General features: G+C 36.1%; 4 protein-coding genes across 4 annotated transcripts in view; 1 reads left to right on the top strand and 3 right to left on the bottom strand.

Annotated features, from left to right (window-relative positions):
• Nucleotides 1–27996, top strand: part of LOC112050788 (zinc finger protein 260-like) — a 190619-nt gene that overhangs the window by 27504 nt on the left and 135119 nt on the right. The gene's annotated exons all lie outside the window — the stretch shown is intronic.
• On the bottom strand, nucleotides 52–9686 carry LOC128199553 (zinc finger protein 271-like). The gene is made up of 4 exons (XM_052889585.1): nucleotides 8147–9686; nucleotides 6496–6976; nucleotides 6297–6405; nucleotides 52–3471 (listed from the first exon to the last, which is right to left on the bottom strand). The coding sequence occupies exons 2-4, from the start codon at nucleotides 6916–6918 to the stop codon at nucleotides 1430–1432; spliced, it is 2574 nt and encodes an 857-aa protein (XP_052745545.1). The 5' UTR covers nucleotides 6919–6976; nucleotides 8147–9686; the 3' UTR covers nucleotides 52–1429.
• On the bottom strand, nucleotides 9696–18238 carry LOC128199554 (zinc finger protein 271-like). The gene is made up of 4 exons (XM_052889588.1): nucleotides 18078–18238; nucleotides 14756–15237; nucleotides 14542–14650; nucleotides 9696–12391 (listed from the first exon to the last, which is right to left on the bottom strand). The coding sequence occupies exons 2-4, from the start codon at nucleotides 15164–15166 to the stop codon at nucleotides 10368–10370; spliced, it is 2544 nt and encodes an 847-aa protein (XP_052745548.1). The 5' UTR covers nucleotides 15167–15237; nucleotides 18078–18238; the 3' UTR covers nucleotides 9696–10367.
• On the bottom strand, nucleotides 18508–27152 carry LOC112050804 (zinc finger protein 271-like). Its single transcript, XM_052889589.1, has 3 exons — nucleotides 26735–27152; nucleotides 26510–26615; nucleotides 18508–22996 (listed from the first exon to the last, which is right to left on the bottom strand). Exons 1-3 carry the CDS (start codon nucleotides 27017–27019, stop codon nucleotides 20883–20885), a joined length of 2505 nt encoding a protein of 834 aa, XP_052745549.1. The 5' UTR covers nucleotides 27020–27152; the 3' UTR covers nucleotides 18508–20882.

Genomic DNA, 27996 nt, shown 5'->3' with positions numbered 1-27996 from the left:
TTTATTAGTTAAAGTTATTTATTTGGTCTTAAATAATCAAGTAATGGCGACGATCTGAAAAATATTTTTTATTTACATTAATAAAATTAAATTAACATTTATTATTAAATTAACAAATTAAACATACAAAGAAAATTAAAAAATATCTATCAATATATAAAACTATTTAATACAATATCACATTAGATATAAATTCATCATCATCATCATCATCATATCAGCCGATGGACGTCCACTGCAGGACATAGGCCTTTTGTAGGGACTTCCAAACATCACGATTCTGAGCCTGCATCCAGCGAATGTCTGCGACACGCTATATAAACAGCAGTGTTGATATTTTAATTACAATAAAATTTACAAATTCTATTTTTATATCCAACTAGCGGACGCCTGCGACTTCGTCCGCGTGGAATTTAGTTTTTCACTAATCCCTCGGGAACCATGGAATTTTCCGGGATAAAATGTAGCCTATGTGTTAATCCAGGCTATAATATATCTTAATACCAAATTTTAGCTAATTCGGTTCAGTAGTCGAGGCGTGAAAGAGTAACAAATATTCATATCATCAAAATCATCAGTTTTTCGGGAAACCATGGATTTTTTTCGGGATAAAAAGTAGCCTATGTGTCAATCCAGAGTAAAATCTATTTCCATTCCAAATTTCAGCCAAATCTTTTGAGTAGTAGCGGCGTTAAAGAGTAACAAACACCCAAACATCCATACAAACTTTCGCGTTTATAATATTAGTAGGATAAAATGAACATACAAACTACGGTTGGCCTATCCACTATTTTGATATATTTCGCTACAATCCCGTACCTGATAGTTTACAAAACAATGTAGAAGAGAGTCTCTGATTGGTAATGATTTTTACAAGATTTTATTTTCTGATTTTAATGACCTCGTAGCATTGTGACTGTAAACGCTACTGCATATGCGATTTCGTTCACTTATTTTGATTTGAACACAAAACCTACTAACCTACTGAACCGATTTTCTTAAAATTTAAGTGGGACCAATCTGGACCAATCTTTCAAATAATAACAATTTTTAAAATTGGTTAATAAATTACAAAATTATGAGTTACATAAAAAAAACATACTCATCGAATTGAGAACCTTCTCCTTTTTATGAAGTCGGTTAAAACACAGTTACCTGCCCACCTAATGCTTACCTTGATCGAATTTCGTGTGCAATTCTGCTCACATCTATACTAATATTATAAAGCTGAAGAGTTTGTTTGTTTGTTTGATTGAACGCTCTCATCTCAGGAAATACTGGTCCGATTTGAAAAATTCTTTCATTGTTAGATAGCCCCATTTATCGAGGAAGGCTATAGGCTATATTTTATCCCCGTATCCCTACGGGAACGGGAACCACACGGGTGAAACCGCGCGGCGTCTACTAGTTGACTAATAAGAAGATTGCTTTAATAATGTTTTCGCAAATGATACACAAGGCTAATTTTCTGACAAGCTTTATAGTCGCATAAGTCACAAGCGAATGGCTTTTCACCAGTGTGTCTTTGCATAACATGTCTACGTAAGTTACTATTATCTGAACATTTGTACTCGCATAACTTACAAGCGTATGGTTTCTCACCAGTGTGAATCCGCATATGTACTCTTAAGTGACTACTATCAGAAAATTTGCGCTTACATATACTACATGAGTATGGTTTTGGCGTTTTGTCACCAGTATGAGTGCGCATATGACCCACGAGGCTACCTTTGTGACTACATTTGTACTCGCATAAATTACATGCGTATGGTTTTTCACCTGTGTGAGAACGCATGTGTATTGATAAGTAACTTTTAGTACTAGACTGATAATCGCACAAATCACAATAATAAGACTTTTCATCAGTGTGAGTACGCATATGTCGCAATAAGTTCCTTCCGTGTGTAGTTTTATACGCGCACAATTGACAACACCACTTTTCACCAGTGTGAATTCGCACATGTGACACTAAGCTTTTTTTGTCTGCAGATTTATACTCACATAACTGACAGAAATAAGGTTTTTCACCAGTGTGAGTCCGCATATGTACCACTAACGCATTACCCACTGTACATCTATATTCGCACAAATTACAGGAATAAGGCTTTTCGCCGGTGTGAGTTCGCATATGTGTAATTAAATGATGATTTCGAGCAGCTTTATAGTTGCACAACTTACAAGAAAAAGGTTTTTCACCAGTATGAGTCTGCATATGTGATAATAAACTACCAGGAACCGCACATTTAAAGCTGCATAATTTACACGAATAAGGCTTTTCGCCAGTGTGAGTTCGTATATGAACAACTAAGCTAGTTTTGTAGGTGGATTTGTAAGGACAAAGCTTACAAGTGAATATTTTCTTTCCAATGTGTGACTTCATGTGTTTACGTAAGACCCTTTTATCTTGAAACACATTATTGCAAATGTCACAAGTAAAACTTTTTGGTATTGGTTTTTCACCAGTGTGAGAACGCACATGTTTCACTAAACATTGTTTAAAACTAGATTTATATTCACATAACTCGCAAGAATATGGCTTTTCACCAGTGTGAATTCGCACATGTTTCCTTAAGTCACCTCTATCTGCAGATTTATACTCGCATAACTGACAGGAATATGGCTTTTCACCAGTGTGAGTACGTATATGTCTCACTAGGGCAGAACTAACTGCACACCTATACTCGCACAAATTACAGGAATAAGGTTTTTCACCAGTGTGAATTCGCATATGTGTAACTAAGTGATGACTTCGAGCAGCTGTATACTTGCACAACTTACAAGAATAAGGCTTCTCACCAGTGTGAGTTCGCATGTGTATAAACAAGGATCCTTTGTAGATTGATTTGAATTGACAAATCTTGCAAACGAACGTTTTTCTTGCAGTGTGAGATTTTATGTGTGTAACTAAGGATCTTTTATGTTTAAACATATTTCCGCAAACATCACAAGTATAGCATTTCTTTTCATTAAGTTCGTGTAAACTGTTTACAGATGAGTTGGTAAATTGTATACTACTGCCATTATTCAAGCAATCAGTTTCACTTTGCAAAGTGTTTGATTTGTTATGTTTGTTGCGTGTCCCGGTGAAGTCATGCTCACTTGTTGCCTGACGATGAGACTCTATAGAGGATGTATCAGCATGTAGCCTGGCACTAGAGCTCATAATTTTTTGTGACATATCTGGTTTTTTAAATATATCATATAATTTGACTACACAATTAGTGAATACTTTAGATTTTATGTCTGTTTTAGTTTTATTGTCGCAAAAGCTAACAAATCTTCTTGATTGAGGTTCTTTTAATATATCATATAATTTGACTTCACAATTTGTGAATACTTTAATGTCTGTCTTAGTTTGATTGTTGGTGGCAGAGGGCTGGTCGTGTAATTCATCTCTAATATCAAGTGCTGGATTAATTTCCTCAATTGCATCATCTTCTGTGGTAGCAAGGAGCGCAGGCAGTGGGACAACTGAAACAAAATATTCGTTTGATACAATTAATACGTAACAAAATATCTATATATTATGAAATTAATTAAAAACAGCCAAAAAAATCACGTTTATAATATGGGAGCCCTCTTAATATCTATTATAATATTCTGTTTTTTTTTTGTATTTGTGTTTGTTTTATAGTACTTTCATTTATTTAAACTCCATTTTTTTCAATTTTTAACAATGTTATACATAAAATATATACAGAATACACTATTAAAAACTTATAAAAAAAATTTAACCCTCCCGCTGCTGGACATTTGAGTGCCCAAGCAACCGGTGGTCAGGGCTCCAGAGTGAGGAACCTCCTCACAATACGCGCCGTCTCAAGAATCACTGCCTTTTGTATCCGACTCTTGATCCAACAGTTAAGCGAAAGCTTCTTAAGGTGTTGGTCGAAGCTTTTCGCTATAAGACCATTGACTGAAACAACTATCGGAACAATAATAGCTGACTCAACATTCCACATGGACGTAATCTCGTGAGCAAAGTCCAAGTATTTTGATACTTTTTCCTTTATCATTGTGCTTCTTATATCTATCCATAAACACATTCATTTTGATTTGGCAGTTATCACATCCTCAATTTATTCCACAATAACTAACTAACTACTCTATTACTGAGGAAAAAGAGGACGTCGGAAAAGGAGATGGAGATACTTGTATGGATGTTTGGATGTTCGTTACTCTATATTAGCTGAAATTTGGAATGGAAATAGATTTTACTCTGGATTAACACATAGGCTACTTTTTATCCCGAAAAAATCCATGGTTTCCCGAGATTTGCGAAAACTGATGATTATGATGATAAGAATGTTTGTTACTCTTTCAAGCCTCAACTACTGAACCGAATTAGCTGAAATTTGGTATTAAGATATATTATAGCCTAGATTAACACATAGACTACTTTTTATTCCGCAAAAATCCATGGTTCCCGAGGGATTTGTGAAAAACTAAATTCCACACGGACGAAGTCGAAGGCGTCCGCTAGTAGAACATAGATATTCAGTTCGGAAATACTGAACAACCGGCAACAGATATACATAACCTGTGAAAATTTCGCATCACGGTTTTTGAGATACAATGTGGTGACGTACAGACAGCGAAGTCTTAGTGATAGGGTGCCGTTTGACCCTTTAAGTGCGGATCCCTAAAATGCCCCGCGTGAAAACAATTCGATTTACAGCACGCAGGCCGATGGAGGGAAGTTGCGAAACACAATATATGCAAAAAATATTTATTTGAGCGCGTACAAGGTGTCATCTTCTATACTTATAATAAATCTGTAGAGAGGTCAATTCTGTACATGAAATATATTTCAAAAATAACTATCAGGGGGTGATTAGTGGTCGATACTGATGCCAAAAATGCAATCAGTAAAATTTTTGTCTGTCTGTCTGTCTGTCTGTTTGTCTGTCTGTCTGTCTGTATGTTCTTTATAGAAACAAAAACTACTCGACGGATTTTAACGAAACTTGGTACAATTATTCTTCATATTCCTGGGCAGGTTATAATATAATTTTCATCACGCTACGATCAATAGGAGCAGAGCAGTGAAGGGAAATGTTGGGAAAACGGGAGAAGTTACTCAATTTTTTAAGCTTCCGTCGCGTGGTATGTTCATTATAGAAACAAAAACTACTCAACGGATTTTAACAAAACTTGGTACAATTATTCTTCATACTCCTGGGCAGGTTAAAGTATACTTTTCATTACGCTACCGTCAATAGGAGCAGAGCAGTGAAGGGAAATGTTGAGAAAACGGGAGAAGTTACTCCATTTTTTAAACTTCAGTCGCCGTCGCATGGTCCCTACCACAGGGGTAGTAGGATAGGGGTAGGGGTAGGGTAGGGGTAAGGTAGGGGTAGGGTAGGGTAGGGGTAGGAGTAGTAGTAGGGTTTCACGCAGACGAAGTCGCGGGCGTCCGATAGTTGAGAATAAAGATGCCATGTCTGCAACTTATCACATAACATGTAGTCATGTTCCAATCACTCGTGTTGTTTGTGGATCATACATTAGCTGATTCATCATTAACCTACATTTCAACTACCTAGATGTTAATAAATAATAAATAAACAAATATACTTAAACAATACACATCACTATCTAGCCCCAAAGTAAGCATACAGTGCTTGTGTTATGGGTGCTAAGATAGTTGATATTATAATATTAATATACATTTATATACTACATATAAATACTTATATAATGTATAAATACACACAGACACTGGAAAACACCCATGCTCATCACACAAATACTTTCCAGTTGTGGGAATCGAACCCACAGCCGTGGATCACTACCCACTGTGTTACTGGCAGTGTGTTCAATTCAATTTTGAGAGACCTTCGTGGCGCAGTGGTATGCGCGGTGGATTTACAAGACGGAGGTCCTGGGTTCGATCCTCAGCTGGGCAGGTTGAGGTTTTCTTAATTGCTCCAGGTCTGGCTGTTGGGAGGCTTCGGCCGTGGGTAGTTACCACCCTACTGACAAAGACGTAACGCCTAGCAATTTAGCTTTCCTGTACAAAGATTATATTTAAGTAATCTCTTTTACTAGAATATTGTGTCCTTGCTAACTACCGAGTTGGTTCACTGACAGAGCTAACATACGTAAGATCCGTACAAAACATAGGAGCATCTTTTAAAGAGGGCTGATAATGATGAAGCTATTATTTTTGTGGTAACAGACCACACTGGTACAGCTAAGATCCATAACATCCATACAAAACATAGATGGAACATGAGACATTTATGTTGTGGTACTGTGGTATTGGAGAGATAAATGAGATTTTCAATGTTTACCTGAAGGTCGATCCAAGTCTGTGGGAGGATACGAATTCCAGCCAGAGCTCACAGCTGTGCGAGGCTCACACTCTTCTGACGTTCCACACTCAGTATTTCCATCGCTTTCCTACAAGACAAAAACAAATACATGAAATTAAAATAATAACCAAAAGTAAAATTACATAAATTGTATCAGAATAACTGATATCTGTCTCACCTGAGCATGCATGTCCATATGAGCATTGTACTCCTCTTCATGGGGAAACTCCTCACCGCAAAGAGTACACCCGAATGTAGTACTTTCATCCTTCAACACATCCTGTAGTTTGACCAACTGGTCTGCAACTACGGAGTTTGAAGCTCGAGTCCCTTGGAGAACCTCCCGGAGAGCATCAGCCAGTAGCTTTGACTCCAACTCAATGTTGTTCTCCTCAGGCACTGAGTGCTGTCCGTGAGTTGCAACCAGTTCATCATATTCTTCGTTAACTCCCATGTTTCTATCAGCCGACATAGAATCAAGACTGTCTTCAGTTTTCACAACAACTGCGTGACCACTGTGTACAGTTTCTTCTGATTCTGTCTGTTTGTCTTCATCATGCTCTTCTACAATGTGTAAGTCACGCTGTCCCAGGTTGGTCATCACAAAGTTACTTATAAGAAGATTTATGTAAAGGTTTATTTGTATACTGAATTGTTATCTGAAACAATTGACGGGTTGGAATTAAAAACATGCCTCTTCAATAGAGGGAATATGAGAGAACAACGCGCACACATTGGATCCCCAGCAACACTCCGTGAGGCGTTCGGCGACCTGGGCGGCCTGCTAAGTTTCTGGAGCGAGCTCGGCTGGCTGGAGTAACTCCGGCGGGGACCAGCACCAAAGGGACCTACGTACAACGGCCAACCACAAATGTCCAAGTGCAGAAAAGGCCCAGGAAGAAAGAAGAAGAAGAAGATGACAGGGAGTTGGGGAGACTCCTAGTTTTTTAACCTTTGAATGAAATTAAGTATAATCAGACTATAGAGAATATGTTCCATAAGGAACATATGACAGGATGATTTATATTGGAACAGTTGTGTCCCGGACACAGCCCGGTATTATATCTTAAATCATACCAAAGGAACATATTCTATATTATCTGATTATACTAAATTACTCTAAATCATACTAAAATATTACTCGGCTACACTGTCTGAAGCCCAAAGATAACTTAACTTAAGATTACTCTTCTTACCAATCATCATGATGAATACTAATTGCTCGGGCGATCAATATTTTTATTAGATTAGACTTACCGCCCAAAAATTGTTTGTACTCAACTAAAATACTAAAGTAGTCAGTATGGCATTTAATTTAGTTAATTGACTCATATCAAATGTAATACAAACAATATTAATTTCTTAGAGTACTTGGAATTAGTGTCCGAAATATACCGATTTTAATAAAAATCTATATATCTATATATGTTTTTAATAATAATATAAATCGTCGTCATTATCAACCCATATACGGCTCACTGCTGAGCTCAAGTCTCCTCTCAGAATGAGAGGGGTTAGGCCAATAGTCCACCACGCTGGCCCAACGCGGAATGGCAGACTTCACACACGCAGAGATTAAGAAATTCTCTGGTATGCGCAGGTTTCCTCACGATGTTTTCCTTCACCGATTGAGACACGTGATATTTAATTTCTTAAAATGCACACAAAAACTTAATTTTTCCAAAAACACTGCCGGTTTTTTCTTGACGTTGCAGTTTTAATTAAAACACGTAAAACTAAATAGTACCGATATTTTGCTTCAAATCAGTTTCCTTTGACTCACAGGTTTATATGGTATAGGTATGGAAATATTAGAAATAGTAGCTTACCTAATTTCGGTGCGAATATTAAAAACGCAACAGGTTTGGAGAATGTTAAAATTAAAAACTATACAATTTTACACTGAAACAGGTGAAATTGAAACTGAAAGGCGTAAAAACACAAACGTCATACTTAAACAAAACTCAGTGTTACCAATTCTCAGAAATATTTATCCCTAAAGTTTGTGTCCAAAACCCCTAGCGTCGCCTTAACTATTGACTTGTCCACCTGAAAAATATAAATTCATAATGTTGTCTTTATGTATTAATATAAAATATTACGTCTTCACCAGAGATTCAGATTTTTGAAATCATACATGTTGAGAATTTTTTTTATTGGATAAAAATTGCCGCCAGTCACCACAGAGTGGTTGTAGAATAATAATAGTATCATATGTCGTTATAAGTCGCTAGGTCAAGAAAGAAATATTATTATTATCAATTTCAAAATAATAAACAGTCAAAAAGTCCCATCGCACTTATTTGCCCCCTAAATCTGGGGGGATAACCCCTAAGTTGGGAACCCTACACAAACGTCAAACTCAAACAAAACTTGCTGTTGCTTGACATTGACACTTGACAGTTGACGTAATGGCACAGACAAACTTTATGGCGTTCACGGACGTTTAAAAAGTTTAATAAAACATTTGAATCAAGTCTCTATTTTTTTTTTATTGATCTCTAACACGATAATTAACAATTTATGAACTTCTAGTAACATTTTCCATTCTTTCATGGTTGGGAATCTAATATCCTCGAGCGGTGTGACCCATAGATTAATATACTAATGGTGTGACCATACGTGTTTATCGTTGATTTATTTTCATTTTGAGTTTTGACATTTTAAATTACACTTTGACAGAAAAGTTACATATATATACCGAGGTAGGTCTGGTTAGTAGTCTGTAGTTAGACCGAGGAGTAAATAAAAAGCAGATGTTGCTGATATTGAATAAACGTGACATAGGCCTTTTGCAGGGACTTCAAAACATCACGATCCTGAGCCGCCTGCATCCAGAGAATCCCTGCGACACGCCTAATGTCGTCAGTCCACCTGGTGGGGGGTCGAACACTGCGCTTTCTAGTGCGGGGTCGCCATTCCAGCACCTTGGGACCCCACCGTCCATCGGCTCTTCGAACTATGTGCCCCGCCCATTGCCACTTCAGCTTCGCGACACGTTAAACTGTCGGTCACTTTGGTTCATTCGCAGATATCTTCATTTCTGATTCGATCACGCAGAGATAGTCCTAGCATAGCTCGTTTCATCGCCCGCTGTGTGCCTCTGAGCCTTCTTATGAGGCCCAATTAAAATTGCAATAGTTAAATCAATTCAATTAAATTGACTAGCATAAAACATAACAGTGATACAGTTAAACGTAAACAAATTGATTAAATATTCATCGAAATCGTAGACAGAACATAAAATGCATTAATTTTTTATTTCAATTTAATTTATTTGCAAACATATTAAATAATACAGTTGAATATTTAAGGAAATTAAAATAAAATAAACATAAAACATTATTGTATGTATATTGTATAATATACGAAGTCACAAGAAACACATTAGCTATCAAATTGCATTAGGTATTAATGAGCAGAATTGTATCAATTTTGAAAAATAGCATTTTCTCTTTTTTTATTACGTAACTAGCGGACGCTCGCGATTTCGTCCGCGTGAAAGTCGATGTAAACTTTCAACTACTCCTTCCCTACCCCATCCAATAAAATTTATAATTCTTTTATGTCATAAGAACCTTCTGACAATAACATACACTTAAAAAAGAAAAATGAAATCGGTCCAGACGCGTGATAGCGTGACCAACAAGGTCAAAATCACAAAATTGTTTCTACTAAACTAAAAAGTGAAAAATAACATCGTATGTGTTACCTTCTTTTCAGTATGAAGGCGGTACCAAGTTAGTGCAGTGTCAAATAAAGCCGTTCCTGAAAATCCTAAATCTTTATGGTTTAAACAGCTTCAAATAATACATCAGAAACTGGGTAGGACACTTACAAAGGAGTAAGGTAGGAGTAAGGAAGGGGTAGGGTGGGGATAGGTAGACGTAGGGTAAGAAGTGCAAAAAAGTCAAAGCGAAGCTTGACCGGGTCCGCTAGTTGTTTGACGAGATCAAGGTGTGTACATTATTACTAACCTGCCCACCTAATGCTTACCCCGGTCGAATTCCGTGTGCAATCCTGCTCACATTGACTTATAAGAATAATGGTTTAATAGTGTTTTCGCATGTGAGTCACTAAGTTAATTTTCTGACGGGCTTTGAACTCGCAAAAATCACAAGCGAATGGCTTTTCACCAGTGTGAATTAGCGCATGTTTCGATAAGCTACTTTTATCTGCACATGTAAACTTGCAAAACTTACATCCGTATGGCTTCTCACCAGTGTGTGTTCTCATGTGTACCATTAAATGACTACTATAAGAAAATTTACGGTTGCATATATCACAAGAATATGGCTTTTCACCAGTGTGAGTGCGCATATGACCAGCTAGATTCTGCTTGTGCTTACATTTAAATTCGCATAAATTACAAGCGTATGGTTTTTCACCACTGTGACAGCGCATGTGTATCAATAAGTAATTTTTAGTACTACCTTTATAATCGCACAAATCACAAGAATAAGACTTTTCACCAGTGTGAGTACGCATATGTTGCAATAAGTTCCTCTTGTTTGTACTTTTATATGTGCACAACTGACAACAATGTGGCTTTTCTCCAGTGTGAATTCGCACATGTAACACTAAGCTAGATTTGTCAACAGATTTATACTCACATAACTGACAGAAATAAGGTTTTTCACCAGTGTGAGTCCGCATATGTACCACTAGGGCACAACTTACTGTACATCTATACTCGCACAAATTACAAGAATAAGGCTTGTCGCCGGTGTGAGTTCGCATATGTGTAATTAAATGATCATTTCGAGCAGCTTTATAGTAGCACAACTTACAAGAGAAAGGTTTTTCACCAGTATGAGTCCGCATATGTGATAATAAACTACCAGGAACCGCACATTTAAAGTTGCATAACTTACACGAATAAGGCTTTTCGCCAGTGTGAGTTCGTATATGAAAAACTAAGCTAGTTTTGTAGGTGGATTTGTAAGGACAAAGCTTACAAGCGAATATTTTCTTTTCAATGTGGGACTTCATGTGTTTACGTAAGACCCTTTTATCTTGGAACACATATTGGCAAATGTCACAAGTAAAACTTTTCGGTGTTGGTTTTTCACCAGTGTGAGAACGCATGTGTTTTCCTAAACTTTGTCTAGAACTAAATTTACCCTCGCACCCCTTACAAGAATATGGCTTTTCACCAGTGTGAATTCGCGTATGTGCTACTAAACTATTATATCGTGCACATTTAAACGCGCATAAGTTACAGGAATAAGGTTTTTCTCCAGTGTGAGTCCGCATATGTGTTACTAGAGAACTACTTACTGTACATCTATACTCACATAAATCACATGAATAAGGCTTTTCACCAGTGTGAGTTCGCATATGTGAAATTAAGTGACATTTTCGAGAGGCTTTATACTTGCACAACTCACAAGAATAAGGCTTCTCACCAGTGTGAGTTCGCATATGTATAAACAAGGATCCTTTGTAGATTGATTTGTATTGACAAATATTGCAAGTGAACTTTTTTCTAGCAGTGTGAGATTTTATGTGTGTAACTAAGGATCTTTTATGTTTAAACATACTTCTGCAAACATCACAAGTATAGCATTTCTTTTCATTAAGTTCGTGTAAACTGTTTACAGATGAGTTGGTAAATTCATTATTCAAGCAATCAGTTTCACTTTGCAAAGTGTTTGATTTGTTATGTTTGTTGCGTGTCCCGGTGAAGTCATGCTCACTTGTTGCCTGACAATGAGACTCTATAGAGGCTGTATCAGCATGTAACCTATCACTAAAGCTTAGCTTTTGTGACGTATTTGGTTTTTTAAGTATATCATATAATTTGACTACACAATTAGTGAGTGCTTTAGATTTTATGTCTGTTTTAGTTTTATTGTCATAAGAGCTAACAAATTTTCTTGACCTCCCAGGTTTTTGGTATATATCATATAGTTTGACTTCACAATTTGTGAATATTTTAACATCTGTTTTAGTTTTATTGTTGCAGTCAGACGGCGGGTCGTGTAATTCATCTCTAATATCAAGTGCTTGATGATTTTCCTCCATTGCATCATCTTCTTTGGTTGCAAGTCGCGCAGCAGCAAGTGGAACAACTAAAACAAAATATTCCTTTGATACAATAAATATGTAAAACTAAACATCTATATATTATGAAATTCTGTTTGTAAGCTCAATATTGTAATTTATAAATGTACTTTGACCACAGTACATGGGTACATGTAAACGGTGGCATACTGTCTTAGAAAATGGAGAAGAATCTGTGCAAATTCATAGTTTGACTGCAAACACAGAAGAAATAGTGAATGGCGTAGAATTTGTAAAGATTCTACCACCGGTTCAGAAGGCAGGTTCTGCTGAGAAGATACCAGCAAGAAACTCAACAATTGCTGTTTTGAAATGAAAAAGTCATACAGTATTATAATTTACAATTGATAACAATTATAATTTCTTATAGTTTTACTTCCTGTGTGAAGGTGGAAGCTGGTTCAATGGCCTCCAAGCACCATTATCGTTAAGAAACTCATCAATAATGTAGTAACCACTAAGTAAATGTTTTTAACACATTGCTTAAAATTGTGCATTGGCAAATCCATCACAGTCTTGGGGATCTTGTTATAGAAGAGTACACCTAAACCTACAAAAGGTTTTTTAACTCTTTGGAGACGACATGCAGAAATATGTAACTTATGCCCGTGTCTAGTAAGACGTGGGTTTAAATCTCCTTTTCGTTTGTACAAATTAATATTTTGTATTACATAAACTATACTGTTACATATATACTGACAGGCTACTGTTAAAATGCCTATTTCTTCAAACTTTTGACGAAGGGACTCGCGTGATTTTAGTTCATATATTGCTCAAATTGCTCTTTTTTTTTTTTTTTTTAAATTTAATTTCTATTGTGCAATCAGCTGCATCAGCTATAAGCAAATTGCTTGAGAGTACTTTATGGCATGTGCAGCTGACCTTCCATTGAGGGTCATGCTGGCTAATTTACTTTGTTATTGATTTTTTTTTGATATTTATTTTTTTAGGAAATCCCATACGTATGCGCGCTTTAGCCTTCGAACATCCATTGGGACACTGAGGGCGGTAGCAAGTTTGTTTTCATGGATAATGATGCGATTTTTATAGCTCATTGATCTGAGTTCAACCTCTTCCTTGATTGTTTTTATGTCTAGATACTCATGCAATTCCGAAATTGCTCTTTTTGAAGTAAAAATATAGAATGTATATCAGCACCCTTGCCCCACAACAAAATACCGTAAGACATTACGCTGTGAAAATACGCAAAATAAAAAAGCCTAGCTGTATCAACATCAGTAAACTGTCTTATTTTTCTCACTGCAAATGCAGCTGCTTTCTAGACAGTTTTACTATATGCACCCCACTGAAGTTTACAATCCAAGGTCACTCCCAGAAAAACTGTGGAATTCTCCATTTTCAGTGTTTCTTAGATAATTATAGACTTCACAGTATTTCACCATAATTATCTAATTTTATAATATTTGGTAATGAAAACTCAATACATTTAGTTTTCTTTGCATTTAAAAGTAAATTGTTTGCAGTGAACCCACGCGACACATGCAATATGGCACGGTTTACATCGTCGGAGTTATCTTTATTTTTGTTGGTCTTAAAAACTAAGGATGTGTTGTCAGCAAACAGAACAATCTTACATATGCCACTAACATGATGTGGTAAATCGTTTATGTACACTAAGAATAGAAAAGGACCCAGAATTGAACCCTATGGGACGCCCATTATGGTAGTAAAACCATGCGACTTTATATCATTTATACACACCTTTTGTGTTCTATCACTGAGATAAGACGCAATGAGATCAAGTGCAACACTTTTGATTCCATAGTGGCTTAACTTAAGTAAAAGAGTGTTATGGTCAACATAATCAAATGCCTTGGACAGATCACAGAACACACCAACAGCATTCTTAGAACTTTCCCATGCTTTATAGATATGTTTTAAAAGTATAGCACCTGCATCAGTACTACTACTACTACTACTAGAATCTACTAAGTACTAAATAGAAGAGTTACTAAAATCGCACGTTTTTTTTTCATGCTTAAGTACCAGAAGGCGCTAGGGTGATAATTGCACCCGGGCTGTATGTAAGCTAGAGACGCCAATGCCAGTAACCTATACTCTGCGCATAATGATGTCAACAATGTGACAACATAAGTGAGATATCCAATGTTATTTTATCAGATCTCTGCTCACTTACCTGAAGGTAGATCCAAGTCTGTGGGAGGATACGAATTCCAGCCAGAGCTCACAGCTGTGCGAGGCTTACACTCTTGTGACGTTAGACACGCAGTATTTCCATCGCTTTCCTACAAGACAAAAACTATTGAAATATATTATATTACATGAAATTAAAATAATAACTGAAGGACAAATTACACAAATTTTACCAGAATAACTGATGTCTGTCTCACCTGTGTATGCATGTCCATATGAGCATTGAACTCCTCTTCATGGGGAAACTCCTCGCCACAAAGAGTACACCCGAATGTAGTATTTTCATACTTCAACACATCCTGTAGTTTGACCAACTGGTCTGCAACTACAGAGCTTGAAGCTCGTGTCCCTTGAAGAATCTCCCGGAGAGCATCAGCCAGTAGCTTTGACTCCAACTCAGTGTTGCTCTCCTCAGGCACTGAGTGCTGTCTGTGAGATGCCACCAGTTCATCATATTCTTCTTTCACTTCTAAGTTTCCATCAGCCGACATAGAGTCAAGACTGTCTTCAGTTTTCACAACAACTGTGTCACCAATGTGTACAGTTTCAACTGATTCAGCATGTTCTTCTATAATGTGTAAGTCACTGCGCTGTCCCAGGGTGGTCATCACAAAGTTACTTGTTAGTAGATTTATGTAAATGTTTATTTTTATACTGAATTGTTATTTTTTTTAATTATCTGGAACAAATAATGGGTTGGATTTAAAAACATGCCTCCTCAACAGATGGGACCTGAGCCATTCTATCATTATCAACCCATATTTAGCTCACTGCTGAGCTCAAGTCTCCTCTCAGAATGAGAGGGGTTAGGCGAATGGTCTCCCACGCTGACCAAATGCGGATTGGCAGACTTCACACATGGTATGCCGGTTTCCGCACGATGTTTTTCTTCACCATTATGAAGCCTTATTTTATTTTAGTTATACCTTACTATGGTACACCTAAAAGCCTAGTCAAACTCACCCTGTTAACCTACTGTTACTACGAGACTCTCATTCTCTGGAGAAAACTTCCAGGCTGCTTCAGACCTACTTGCGCTCAGTAGGAAAAACCTATGTATCTTAGTGAAAGCACTTACCGAACACTGTGGACTCAACAGACACATTTAACCTTCTAACAGACACAGATCTGTGCAGACTCTGTCTAGAGGAAGAAGAAGCACCTCTGCACAGTCTATGTGATTGCCCAGCTCTAACACATAAACGCAACCTCCATCTAGGGCATTTCATAATACAACCGGAGGAGCTAAAACACATCCCAGTCAAGAATCTGCGGCTGTACTTGGTGGCAATATTGGAGGGGATATCTAGTCAGTGGCGATCACAATAGATTGGAAGCGGTCAATGTGATACAGGGACCTTGTGTAGACTTGCAGAGCTGCTACATCAAGAAGATGAAGAAGAAGATCCCAGTGGAGACCAGCAACAAATGGACTACCGTACAACGGCCAACCAACGGTAATGATGATGATGATGACAGTTTTTTTTTAATTCTCTACAAGTTAACCCTTGACTACAATCGCACCTGATGGTAAGTGATGATGCAATCTAAGATGGAAGCTGGCTAAGTTGTTAGAAGGAGGATGATAATCCACACCCTGTTTCTACATGACATCGTACCGGAACGCTAAATTGCTTGGCGGCACAATTGGTAACTAGCCAAGGCCGAAGCCTCCCACCAGCCAGACCTGGACCAATTAAGAAAACCTCAATGGGCCCAGCCGGGGATTCAACCCAGGACCTCCATCTTGTAAATCCACCGTGCAAACCACTGCGCCACGGAGGCCATCAAGAAACATATTCTTTATAATCTTATTATACTAAAGTACTCTAGATTTAGAGTACTTAACATATGTTAAGCTTACTCTACTTACCAACTAACTTGATAAATATTAATTGCTGGAGCTACAAAGTTTTCTATTCTGATAGATGTATAATCCCTTATCATAATTTCACACATTACAAGCTAATGAACTCACAACAATATTAACTGATTCAGACTCAGGTTCATTTTATTGGCACAACACATTTTCTAGTATTACCATTAAATAGATTTAAAACATAAATGTATTAGTTTTAGGTTATTAAGCAGTTATGTGTTGCGCAAGTAAATGATTTCTATTCTATTTTATTTAATTAACTGTGGAGAAAATTATTTAAATCGGTAATCGGTAATAAACCTCTGAAGTTGACACACAGAACATAAATTGTATTTTATTTACTCAAGCCTCAAGGTTTACTCATATCAAATTTAATTTATACAATATTACTTTCATATAGTTTGGGTAATAATTAGAAAGAGGTCGCCTTGATCGACGGGGTTTGGGTGGGAGGGGGGGGGGGCCGGTCCTTCCTACCTCGCTATGTTATTTATTTATTTTTTTATGATTTTTTTAAATTTACGATTTTTAGGTTAAGTATGTATATTTTTGGGTCAAAACTCACTGGTTTATTCACGGTTTACTCACAATCATCATAGGCGTCACTTGTAACACAAGATAATTCACTTTTTTACAAAAAAACTAAAAAAAACGTAATATAAATATTAATGACTAAGTCCAGTTCTAATCTAATTTTGGTCTGTGGCAAGTTTTTACTAATAGCAGAAACTTTTAAGTGGCTACGCCAGAAGACTCGCTTCGTTGCCCCTTCATACAGCTTCACCTATTCGACCTATTCAACTGCATAGGTTTGCTTCATTCAGGACCTCCTTGGAGTGGGATATCCACCAATAAACAGCAGATGATATTTTTATATAGAATCTCAATTCGTATATGTCAACTAGCATACGTTAAAGATAGTGAATAGTGAAATTGTCTTTTAAATCATTAAATAATTTGCATGCCTAATTGGCAAGACACATTTACCATCTACATCTACCGACCACCTGTATAAATAATGCATGTATCTGCAAAGAAATAAATTGATTGATTGATTGATTGATTGACCTGCTGTCTGAGACAAAGATGTGTAACATCACCAAATTCCCAACTCTGTGATGAGAATTTATTGGAAGAAAGAAAACTCAATATTTGTTTGTTCCACCCAGACTCGAAGCAATGAATGACCTTGTGATTTGAAGTCACATAAGCTAACCACTGAACTAACGGAGTTTTGCCCAAGGCACTAATAAGTATATACTTATATATTACACATAAATAGGTATAAAAATATTATATTCCGTACTATCCAGAAATAAATGTCTGCTATCTCTATTACTTCCATGTTGTCCAATCCAACCACAACAACCCAATAGGGGGACCAAATTTTGAATTTTTAAGGTATTTATCTAACACTACGTACGTAACCTAAAATTTCGTAATCAAAAAAATAACTCCGTCTCAGCGGGCAAAATCATTATGTAGAGGTATTTATTATGAGCCTCCACAATATCCTTTGATATCATCAACTTATTTCTAGGAAGGAGACCTTATTCTAATGCCGACCCTATAGTTTTATTAGTATTTGAAGAAGTGTCCGAAATATACTAAATTTTATTAAAAAAATAATGATTACTTACTAGCATTTTATCCGATTTTGTGACTCACAATTTTACTATATCTCATTAAAAATCTAAAAGCTTTAACTCACAATTTTACTAGAAACTCATTAAAAACAGAAATGGTATACATTAACTTTCGGTGCAAGTATTAGAAATCGAGGTATTTATATTTTATTATAATTCATTAGAATTCAAATTAAAAAAACTGACAAAAACCAAAAGTCAAAACTGCACTGGCTTGACGTTGACGTAATGGCACAGACTTTTTTTTTAAATTTATTTTACGGCCTTGGATACAAGTTCTTATAGGCCAAATAATGGCACATATAACTTATTAGACCAAAGACTATATACTCAAGGAAAAGAAAATAATCTTTTCATCGAGGTTCATAAAACACTTACTTACATTTAAAATTGTTGAAGAAACCAATTGAGAAAAACAAAAAACATGCTAAAAGTATTTATTTATTTAGAAAGAAAAACTTATAGCTAAATACAGAAGGAATAAAAATAACAATACAGAAAAAAGAAGATTTCGCAAATAAGTTTTACATATTAAATAGCAAGCTCTCAAGGTGAGCTTAATACAAAATCCAATGTGATAAAAGAGAATGAGCACAATAATTAAAATAAATTAAAAGCCTTTTCTTTTAATTTATTGAAAGAGAAAAAAAACAACAATGGAATGTTATTAAAAAAACACGATCACAAGAGCTTATTTTGGTTATACCACGAAAGTAAATACTCCAATGCTTACGAGTAGGTACGAGATAAAACTATATTCAAATCATTTACTTCTATGTAGTTTACTTAGGGGTAAGGGGGCCACAGGGGAAGATTAGTCATTAATAGAACCGTGATTGCCCAGTGGAAATGACCTCTGACATCGATTCGGAGGGGGTAGGTTTCAATACAGTCTGGGGCATGCATCTCCATATTTTCAGACATATACATTTTAAATAGGTATATAAACATCACGTGTCACAAACGGTAAAGGCAAACGCATCTAAAGTCATCCGCCTCGCGTATTTTGTATAGACAACTAATAAATAACGTTTTTCTAATTGTAGTTTTTTTAAACATGGCCATAATATACCATTTTAGAATCCTCACACAAAGCTCTTGAATTTGATACCCATATTGCAATATTAGAAAAAACAATTTTTTTTCACCTCGAGTCTATAGCGTCTCACAGTCGTCTTGTTATTTTTTTTAGTTTCACCTATCTAAGAACACTTGGGTTATTGAGACAAATGTAACGATATCCTAATTACGTAAATCCGTTCAGTGGTTTTGGAAGATATGAGGTACCTAATAAAGAATATTAAACACATACATACAAGATACGCGCGAAAAACATAACCCTTCTTGCAGTCGGGTAACAAACAATCACGAAATAACACTATCTCTTTTATTGCGTTGGGACGAAAGATATGGGACTGGACCAACTCCACTGCCATTGACGATATCGTCTTTTTCTTCACTTGATAGCATGTTACTGGTGGTGGGAACAGTTTATAACTTTGTCAGATTCGTCATGAATTACAACAGAGCATGTAAACATGCTTATAGGCCGAAAGACTGCCCTGCCCACCTTATGCTTACCCTGGTCGAAATCAGAGTGCTTACATTTTTTAATACATATGTTACAGCCAATATACGCTACGATATCATATTCTGGGGAAATTCATTTGACCGTGATAAAGTTTTTAAGGCAAAAAAGAAGTGTATTTCCATTTGTCATTTAAGTCCTACAGTTTCATGTAAACCGTATTTTGAAAAATTTAAAATTATGAATTGCCCATGCCTATATATTTATGAGGTACTAGTTTTTATGAAAACGAATATTCAATTGTTTCAATATTCAGATAGTGAACGTAGGAAAAATAAAATCTGTTATACATGGCATAAAGCGTCTTTATATAATAATAGCATATTTCACATGGCACCTAAATTGTACAATAAACTGCCTCCAGGCGTTAGCTGACAGAACCTTGAGTGCTGCCGTATTTAAGAATAAAATAAAAAAATAAATATTGCTCAAGAAATGTTACTATTCTATAAAAGATTGTTTAATTGACATTTTTTAATAAACTTTGACGCAATAGGGATGATGACAGTTTTTTAAATTGTATATAAATTAAGAGTATGCTAATAGTAAAGCAATTTTGTAAAAGTAACAGGATATCGGCGATCATTACTTTCGGAGCTACAGGGATTCAAAGGGTCAGATTTGCGGCGCTGGCGCGGATCCCTGAAAAACGCTCCATACAAAATGGCACGAGTTAGTGACGTCGTTGGCTCGCTGATCGTTAGATTTGTAAGGCGTTCAAACAAAATTACTAATATCTTTGTTATTTGTGCGTTTATGATAATAGTTCATTTATTGAAAAATGACACATTTAATGTGACATTTTAGCTAAAACTTTATGAATTTTTATCTAATTACGATAAAAGATTTTTATTAGATTTTGAGATTTTATAATATTATTTATTTTGCAAATATCCAGTCAATCTTTGCTTTTTATGTATAAATTTGTTAACATTGACTTTATTTATCCGAATTTATTATAAAAATCAATATATTCCAACCTAGTCATCATCCCCATTCATTGACACTTTAGAGAATAAGACATTTGAAATTACATCAATTTTTATTATACTTATTTTGTGTGTAGTGTTTTAAGAAATTTGCATGCCAGTTTATGGCGAATTGTATAATGTACCTACATTTATTGTATACCAGCTAATGTATCTAACTATAAAATTGCAAATTAAATAAATTGAATTGAATTGAATACATTGACTTACACGAATGACGCTTTAACCAGTGTGTTTTCGCAAATGATTCACTAGATTTATTTTCTGAGAAGCTTTAAATTCACATAAGTCACAAGCGAATGGCTTTTCACCAGAGTGTTTTCGCATATGTCTCGATAAGTTAGTTACACATGTATACTTGCAAATCTTACAAGCATAAGGCTTTTTACCAGTGTGAGTGCGCATATGTACCGACAAATTACTACTTTTAGAAAATTGACGCTTACACACAATACAAGAATATGGCTTTTCTCCAGTGTGAGTTCGCATATGACCTGCTAAGCTTTGTTTATGCCTACATTTAAAATCGCATAAATTACAAGTGTATGGTTTTTCACCAGTGTGAGAACGCATGTGTATCAATAAGTAACCTTTAGTATTACATTTATACTTGCACAAACCACAAGAAAAGGGAGTTTCACCACTGTGAGTTCGCATATGTAACATTAATTGTCTTTTGTCTTTACTTTTATAGACGCATAATTCACAACAAAATGGTTTTTCACCAGTGTGAATTCGGACATGTATCAATAAGCTTCTTTTTTCTGCAGATTTATACTCACATAAGCTACACGAATAAGGCTTTTCACCAGTGTGAGTTCGCATGTGTCTAACTAAGTTACTATTTCTAGCACATTTAAACTCGCACAACTTACAAGAAAAAGGCTTTTCACCAGTGTGAGTCCGCATATGTAACACAAGCCTGTTACGTTCTATACATCTGTACTCGCACAAATTACAGAAGTAAGGCTTTTCGCCAGTGTGAGTTCGCATATGATTAATTAAATGATCATTTCGAGCAGCTTTATAGTTGCACAACTTACAAGAAAAAGGTTTTTCACCAGTATGAGTCCGCATATGTGATAATAAACTACCACTTACCGCACATTTAAAGTCGCACAACTTACACGAATAAGGCTTTTCACCAGTGTGAGTTCGTATATGAACAACTAAGCTAGTTTTGTAGGTGGATTTGTACAGACAAAGCTTACAAGTGAATATTTTCTTTCCAATGTGTGACTTCATGTGTTTACGTAAGACCCTTTTATCTTGAAACACATTATTGCAAATGTCACAAGTAAAACTTTTTGGAATTGGTTTTTCACCAGTGTGAGAACGCATGTGTTTCACTAATCTATGTTTAAAACTAAATTTATACTCGCATACCTCACAAGAATATGGCTTTTTATCAGTGTGAATTCGCACATGTTTCCTTAAGTCACCTCTATCTGCAGATTTATACTCACATAACTGACAGGAATAAGGCTTCTCACCAGTGTGAGTACGCATATGTCTCACTAGGGAACTACTAACTGCACATCTATACTCGCATAAATTACAAGAATAAGGCTTTTCACCAGTGTGAATTCGCATATGTGTAACTAAGTGATGACTTCGAGCAGTTGTATACTTGCACAACTTGCAAGAATAAGGCTTCTCACCAGTGTGAGTTCGCATGTGTATAAACAAGGATCTTTTGTAGATTGATTTGAATTGACAAATCTTGCAAACGAACGTTTTTCTTGCAGTGTGAGATTTTATGTGTGTAACTAAGGATCTTTTATGTTTAAACATATTTCCGCAAACATCACAAGTATAGCATTTCTTTTCATTAAGTTCGTGTAAACTGTTTACAGATGAGTTGGTAAATTGTATACTACTGCCATTATTCAAGCAATCAGTTTCACTTTGCAAAGTGTTTGATTTGTTATGTTTGTTGCGTGTCCCGGTGACGTCATGCTCACTTGTTGCCTGACGATGAGACTCTATAGAGGATGTATCAGCACGTAGCCTGGCACTAGAGCTCATAATTTTTTGTGACATATCTGGTTTTTTAAATATATCATATAATTTTACTACACAATTAGTGAATACTTTAGATTTTATGTATGTTTTAGTTTTATTGTCGCAAAAGCTAACAAATCTTCTTGATTGAGGTTCTTTTAATATATCATATAATTTGACTACACAGTTTGTATAAGCTTTCATGTCTGTTTTAGTTTTATTATTGATTTCGATTGACTGGTCGTGTAATGCATCCCCAGTATCAAGTGCTTGATGATTTTCTTCAACTGCACCATCTTCTTTGGTTGCAAGCCGCGCGGACAATGGAGCGACTGAAACAAAATATTTTCATTAATATTATAAAGGTGAAAGTTTATATGTAAGTGTGTTTGTTCCTAATTTGCGCTTCGGCTACTGTAGCTATTTGGCTTATTATTATTTTTTATTATTCTTTACTTTTAAATTTCCCAAGCTGGCTAGTCACCATGGGAAATTAGACTACCACCCTCCAGAGCACACACCTAAAAAGATAAATACTAACAGAATAAATAACATATACATAGCAACATTAAACACCAGAACACTCAGAAAAGATGAAATGCTAATTGAGTTGGAAGAAGCTATAAAATTGATTAAATGGGATATTATAGGACTTAGTGAAGTCAGACGACTTGGTGAACATATTGAGGAACATGAACACTATATTTTCTGCTATATAGGTGAAACCCAAGGCCTTCATGGAGTAGGATTTATAATTAAGAAATCACTAAGAAACAAAATAATTGAATTTATTGGTGTAAATGAAAGAATCGCGCTTCTCAATATAAAACTTGACAATCAGAAGGACCCATGGTCAATAATCCAAGTATATGCACCAACTGAATTAGCTACAAAAGAAGACAAAGATCAGTTTTACTATAACCTCAATAAGACAATGGAAAGAACAAATAAGAACCTCATTATAATGGGCGATTTCAATGGCCAGATAGGGAAAGAAAATCATACAAGAAACCCTTCTATAGGAAAATACTGTACTGGAAAACTTAATAACAATGGTCAAAGATTATTAGATTTTTCGTTGCAATATAACCTCTCAATAATGAATACATTCTATAAGAAGCGCAAATCAAGAAAATGGACATGGATCTCCCCAGATGGAAAATACAAAAATGAAATTGATTTCCTACTCACAAACAAACCAAAAATATTCAAAGATGTAAACATTGTCAACAAATTTAATTTCAATACAAATCATCGTCTTCTGAGGGGAAAAATATCTTCTACTTCACCAAAAATATCAAGAAAACATATTAATAGAAAGACAAGGCATATTCAGACTTCAATGCCACCAAACTTAATAGAAACACTTAAAATATCACTACAGGGTATTAATAGGACACAATCAGTTCAAAAAAACTATGATTGCATTGAAACGACCTTGAACAGTTTAAACAAAAAATTTAACACTGAAATAAGAAACACAGACAAGATAGGGTCTGAAGCAAGAGACCTCATAGCTAAGAGGAAAACACTATTAGTAGACAAGAAAAACAACAGGAAAGAAATTGCCAAAATAAGCAAACATATAAACATATCCATAAGAAATCACAGGAAATCATACAGAAAAAAAATTATAAGCAACTTTATTAATGAAACAGGAGGTGTACGCAAAGCTTTAAAAGTGTTACAAGAAAGCAAGACATGGATAGCTGGAGTAAACAATAAAAGGAACAAAAAAATAACAAACCGTAAACGAATAAACCAGTTAGCTACAGATTTCTATGAAGACCTTTACTGGGATGCTATTACTGAAGAAGTAGATACCAACAATGACCAAGAAAACGAAGAACCTATCCCATGCATCCTAAACGGAGAAGTAAGAAGAGCCATACTGTCCCAAAAAAAGGACAAATCACCAGGGGATGACAGCATAACAAACGAACTTCTTAAAAATGTAATAGATATAATAACTTGTCCCCTCACTATGCTTTTTAATAATATCTTAGATACAGAAGAAGTGCCAAAACAATGGACACAGAGCACAATAATCCTGATTTATAAAAAAGGAAGTAAAGAAGACATTAACAATTACAGACCCATAAGCCTTACATCAAATCTATATAAAATATTCTCAAAAGTTTTACTAAACCGAATATCTAGCACTCTGGATGAACACCAACCAAGGGAACAAGGAGGCTTTCGTAGTGGGTACTCAACACTTGATCACATCCATGTTATAAAACAGATAATGGAAAAATATAATGAGTATAGTATGCCCTTATATATAGCCTTTGTAGACTATAACAAGGCTTTTGACTCCATTAAACACAATAAACTATGGGAAGCCTTAATGGATCAAGGAGTTGAACAAAAATATGTACGCATTTTAAAAGAAATATATAAAAACGGTGTTGCAAAAATACAATTGGAACAACCAGGAAGAGAATTCAGAATATTAAAAGGAGTAAAACAAGGTGACCCACTATCGCCCAAACTATTCTCTGCTGTACTCGAAAATATATTTAGAAACTTACATTGGAACAACTTTGGCCTAAATATAAATGGAAAAAATCTAAACCATTTGAGGTTTGCTGACGACCTTATTTTACTATCAAATAACTCAAAATCACTCCAAATAATGGTACAACAACTAGCCACAGAAAGTGAGAAAGTCGGTTTACACATGAACACCAACAAAACAAAAGTAATGACTAATTGTAAGAAAGAAGATATAAAGTTGGGTTCAAACATATTGGAGTATGTTGATGAATATATTTATTTGGGTCAAACAATATCACCGAGAGAACAAAACACAAAGGAAATAGACAGGAGAATATGCAACACCTGGAAAAGCTACTGGTCCCTTAAGGAAGTAATGAAAAATAAAGATATCCCTATATCAGACAAGTCTAAAGTATTCAACACCTGTATCTTGCCATGCTTAACCTATGGTTGCCAAACCTGGGGTCTGACTGAGAAAAATATTATGAAACTGAAAACATGCCAAAATAATCTAGAAAGAAGCATGCTTCATATAAAAAAACAAGACAAAGTCAGACTCTCTACTATCCGAAGCAAGACCAAGGTCAGAGATGTGGCAGTAACAATTAAGAAGCTTAAGTGGAAGTGGACAGGACACTTCATGCGGGATAAAAGGGATAAGTGGACCAGGGATGTGACAGAGTGGTATCCTAGGATAGGAAAAAGGAAAAGAGGTCGCCCCTGCCAAAGATGGGAGGATGACCTCAGACAGACAGCAGGAGACACATGGAGAAGGAAAGCAAGAGATAGAGAAATATGGAAGTGTCTGGAGGAGGCCTATGCCCGAGGGCAAGCTGAAGAAATGAATCAGTGTCAATGATATGTTGTAATAATATTTTGTTTATAAATTCAGCAAATAAAGGCTTTATTATTATTATTATTATTATTCTTTACAAGTTAGCCTTTGACTACAATCTCACCTGATGGTAAGTGATGATGCAGTCTAAGATGGAAGCGGGCTAGCTTGTTAGGAGGAGGATGAAAATCCACACTCCTTTCGTACCGGCACTCCTTTTGTCACGGCATCGTACCGGAACGCTATGTCGCTTGGCGGTACGTCTTTGCCGGTAGGGTGGTAACTAGCCACGGCCGAAGCCTCCCACCAGCTAGACCTGGACAAATTAAGAAAATCTCAATCTGCCCAGCCGGGGATCGAACTCAGGACCTCCGTCTTGTAAATCCACCGCGCATATTACTGCGCCACGGAGGCCGTCAAAAAGGCTGAAATTTTGATAACGCCAAAAATACAATAAACAACATAAATGAGTTTGCCAATGTTACATATCACTTCTCTGCTCACTTACCTGAAGGTAGTGCCAAGTCTGTGAGAGGATAGGAGTCCCTGCCAGAGCTGACAGCAGCAGGCTCACACTCTTGTGACGTCACTTGCTTAGTATCTCTGTCACTTTCCTACAAGACAGACAAAAACATGGAATTACTGAGAAATCATAAACTCTCTTACCAACCAAAACACTTTCACATAATGTGACGATGATTCATGAAATTAGAATGACAGATATCTGCCTCACCTGAAAATGCATGTCCATATGAGCATTGTACTCCTCTTCGTGGGGAAACTCCTCACCACAAAGACTACACCCGAATATAGTACTTTCATATTTCAACACATTGTGTACTTTGACCAACTGGTCTGCAACTATGGAGCTTGAAGCTTGGGTCCCTTGGAGAACGTCCCGGAGAGCATCAGCAAGCTTTGACTCCAACTCAGTGTTGCTCTCCTCAGGTACTGAGTGCTGTCTGTTTGATGTTACCAGTTCATCATATTCTTTTATCACTTCCATGTTTCCAACCATAGAGTCACAACTGTCTCTAGTTTTCACAACTGATTTATCACCACTGTGTAGTTTCTACTGATTCTGTCAGTTTGTCTTCATCATGCTCTTACCACAATGTGTGTCACTGCAGTCAGGTTTTATTCTTTATTTTGAATTAAGAACTGAAACAAATTATAGGTTGGATTTAAACATGCCTCCCCAATAAAGGGAATATGATACGAAGTTCCGGCTTAATAGTCTATTGCCAGTAGTTTCTGGTTTTTTAATATTTGAGTACTGACATGTTTTTCTAGATTATAAAAAAAAAAAAAAACATACATACAGCCGAACGTAGAACCTCCTCCTTTTTGAAAGTCGGTTAAAAATTGATGTTATATGACATGACATCCGTCTTATATCAACAGAAATAATCATTGAATAGTATGTAAGTTATTAGAACCTGGTTGCACGTCGCAAGACCACAGTATAAAAGTGAATGAATGTAATGAACTAACTAAAAATGGCTATGTAGTTAGTCTGTACGCTGTACTAGTTGGTGCAAGAGCATTACCAGCAAAATCTCTATATAACTTGCTTAAAGACCTTGCCTCTGTAGAAGTGCAGCTAGATTTATATTAGAATGAGTATTCAAAGCAGCTCTAATAGGATCTTACCAAATTTGGCTAGGCAGGGAGAACAACACGAGCGGAGGAGTGGAGTGTTGATCGATCGTCCAAGAATTCCCTAACCCTACATCCTGTAGTCACAAGTCCAGGACTTTACTCAGAGTTTTTCTCTCTACCACGCGATGGACCTCTCTACCACCTGAATGCTTAGATGCAGAGGTGTATTTGAACAACACGCAGCACACATTGAATCCCCAGCAACACTCCACGAAGCGTTTGGTCACCTGGGCGGCCTGCTAAGCTTCTGGAGCGAGCTCGGTTGGCTGGAGTGACTCCAGCAGGGACCAGCACCAAAGAGACGTACGTACAACGGCCAAACCTTAGTGGCCA

This window comes from Bicyclus anynana, chromosome 26, assembly GCF_947172395.1.
Source record: "Bicyclus anynana chromosome 26, ilBicAnyn1.1, whole genome shotgun sequence".
Lineage (NCBI taxonomy): Eukaryota > Metazoa > Arthropoda > Insecta > Lepidoptera > Nymphalidae > Bicyclus > Bicyclus anynana.
The sequence above is the reverse complement of the archived record's forward strand: the minus strand, read 5'-3'. Positions and strand labels throughout refer to the sequence as shown.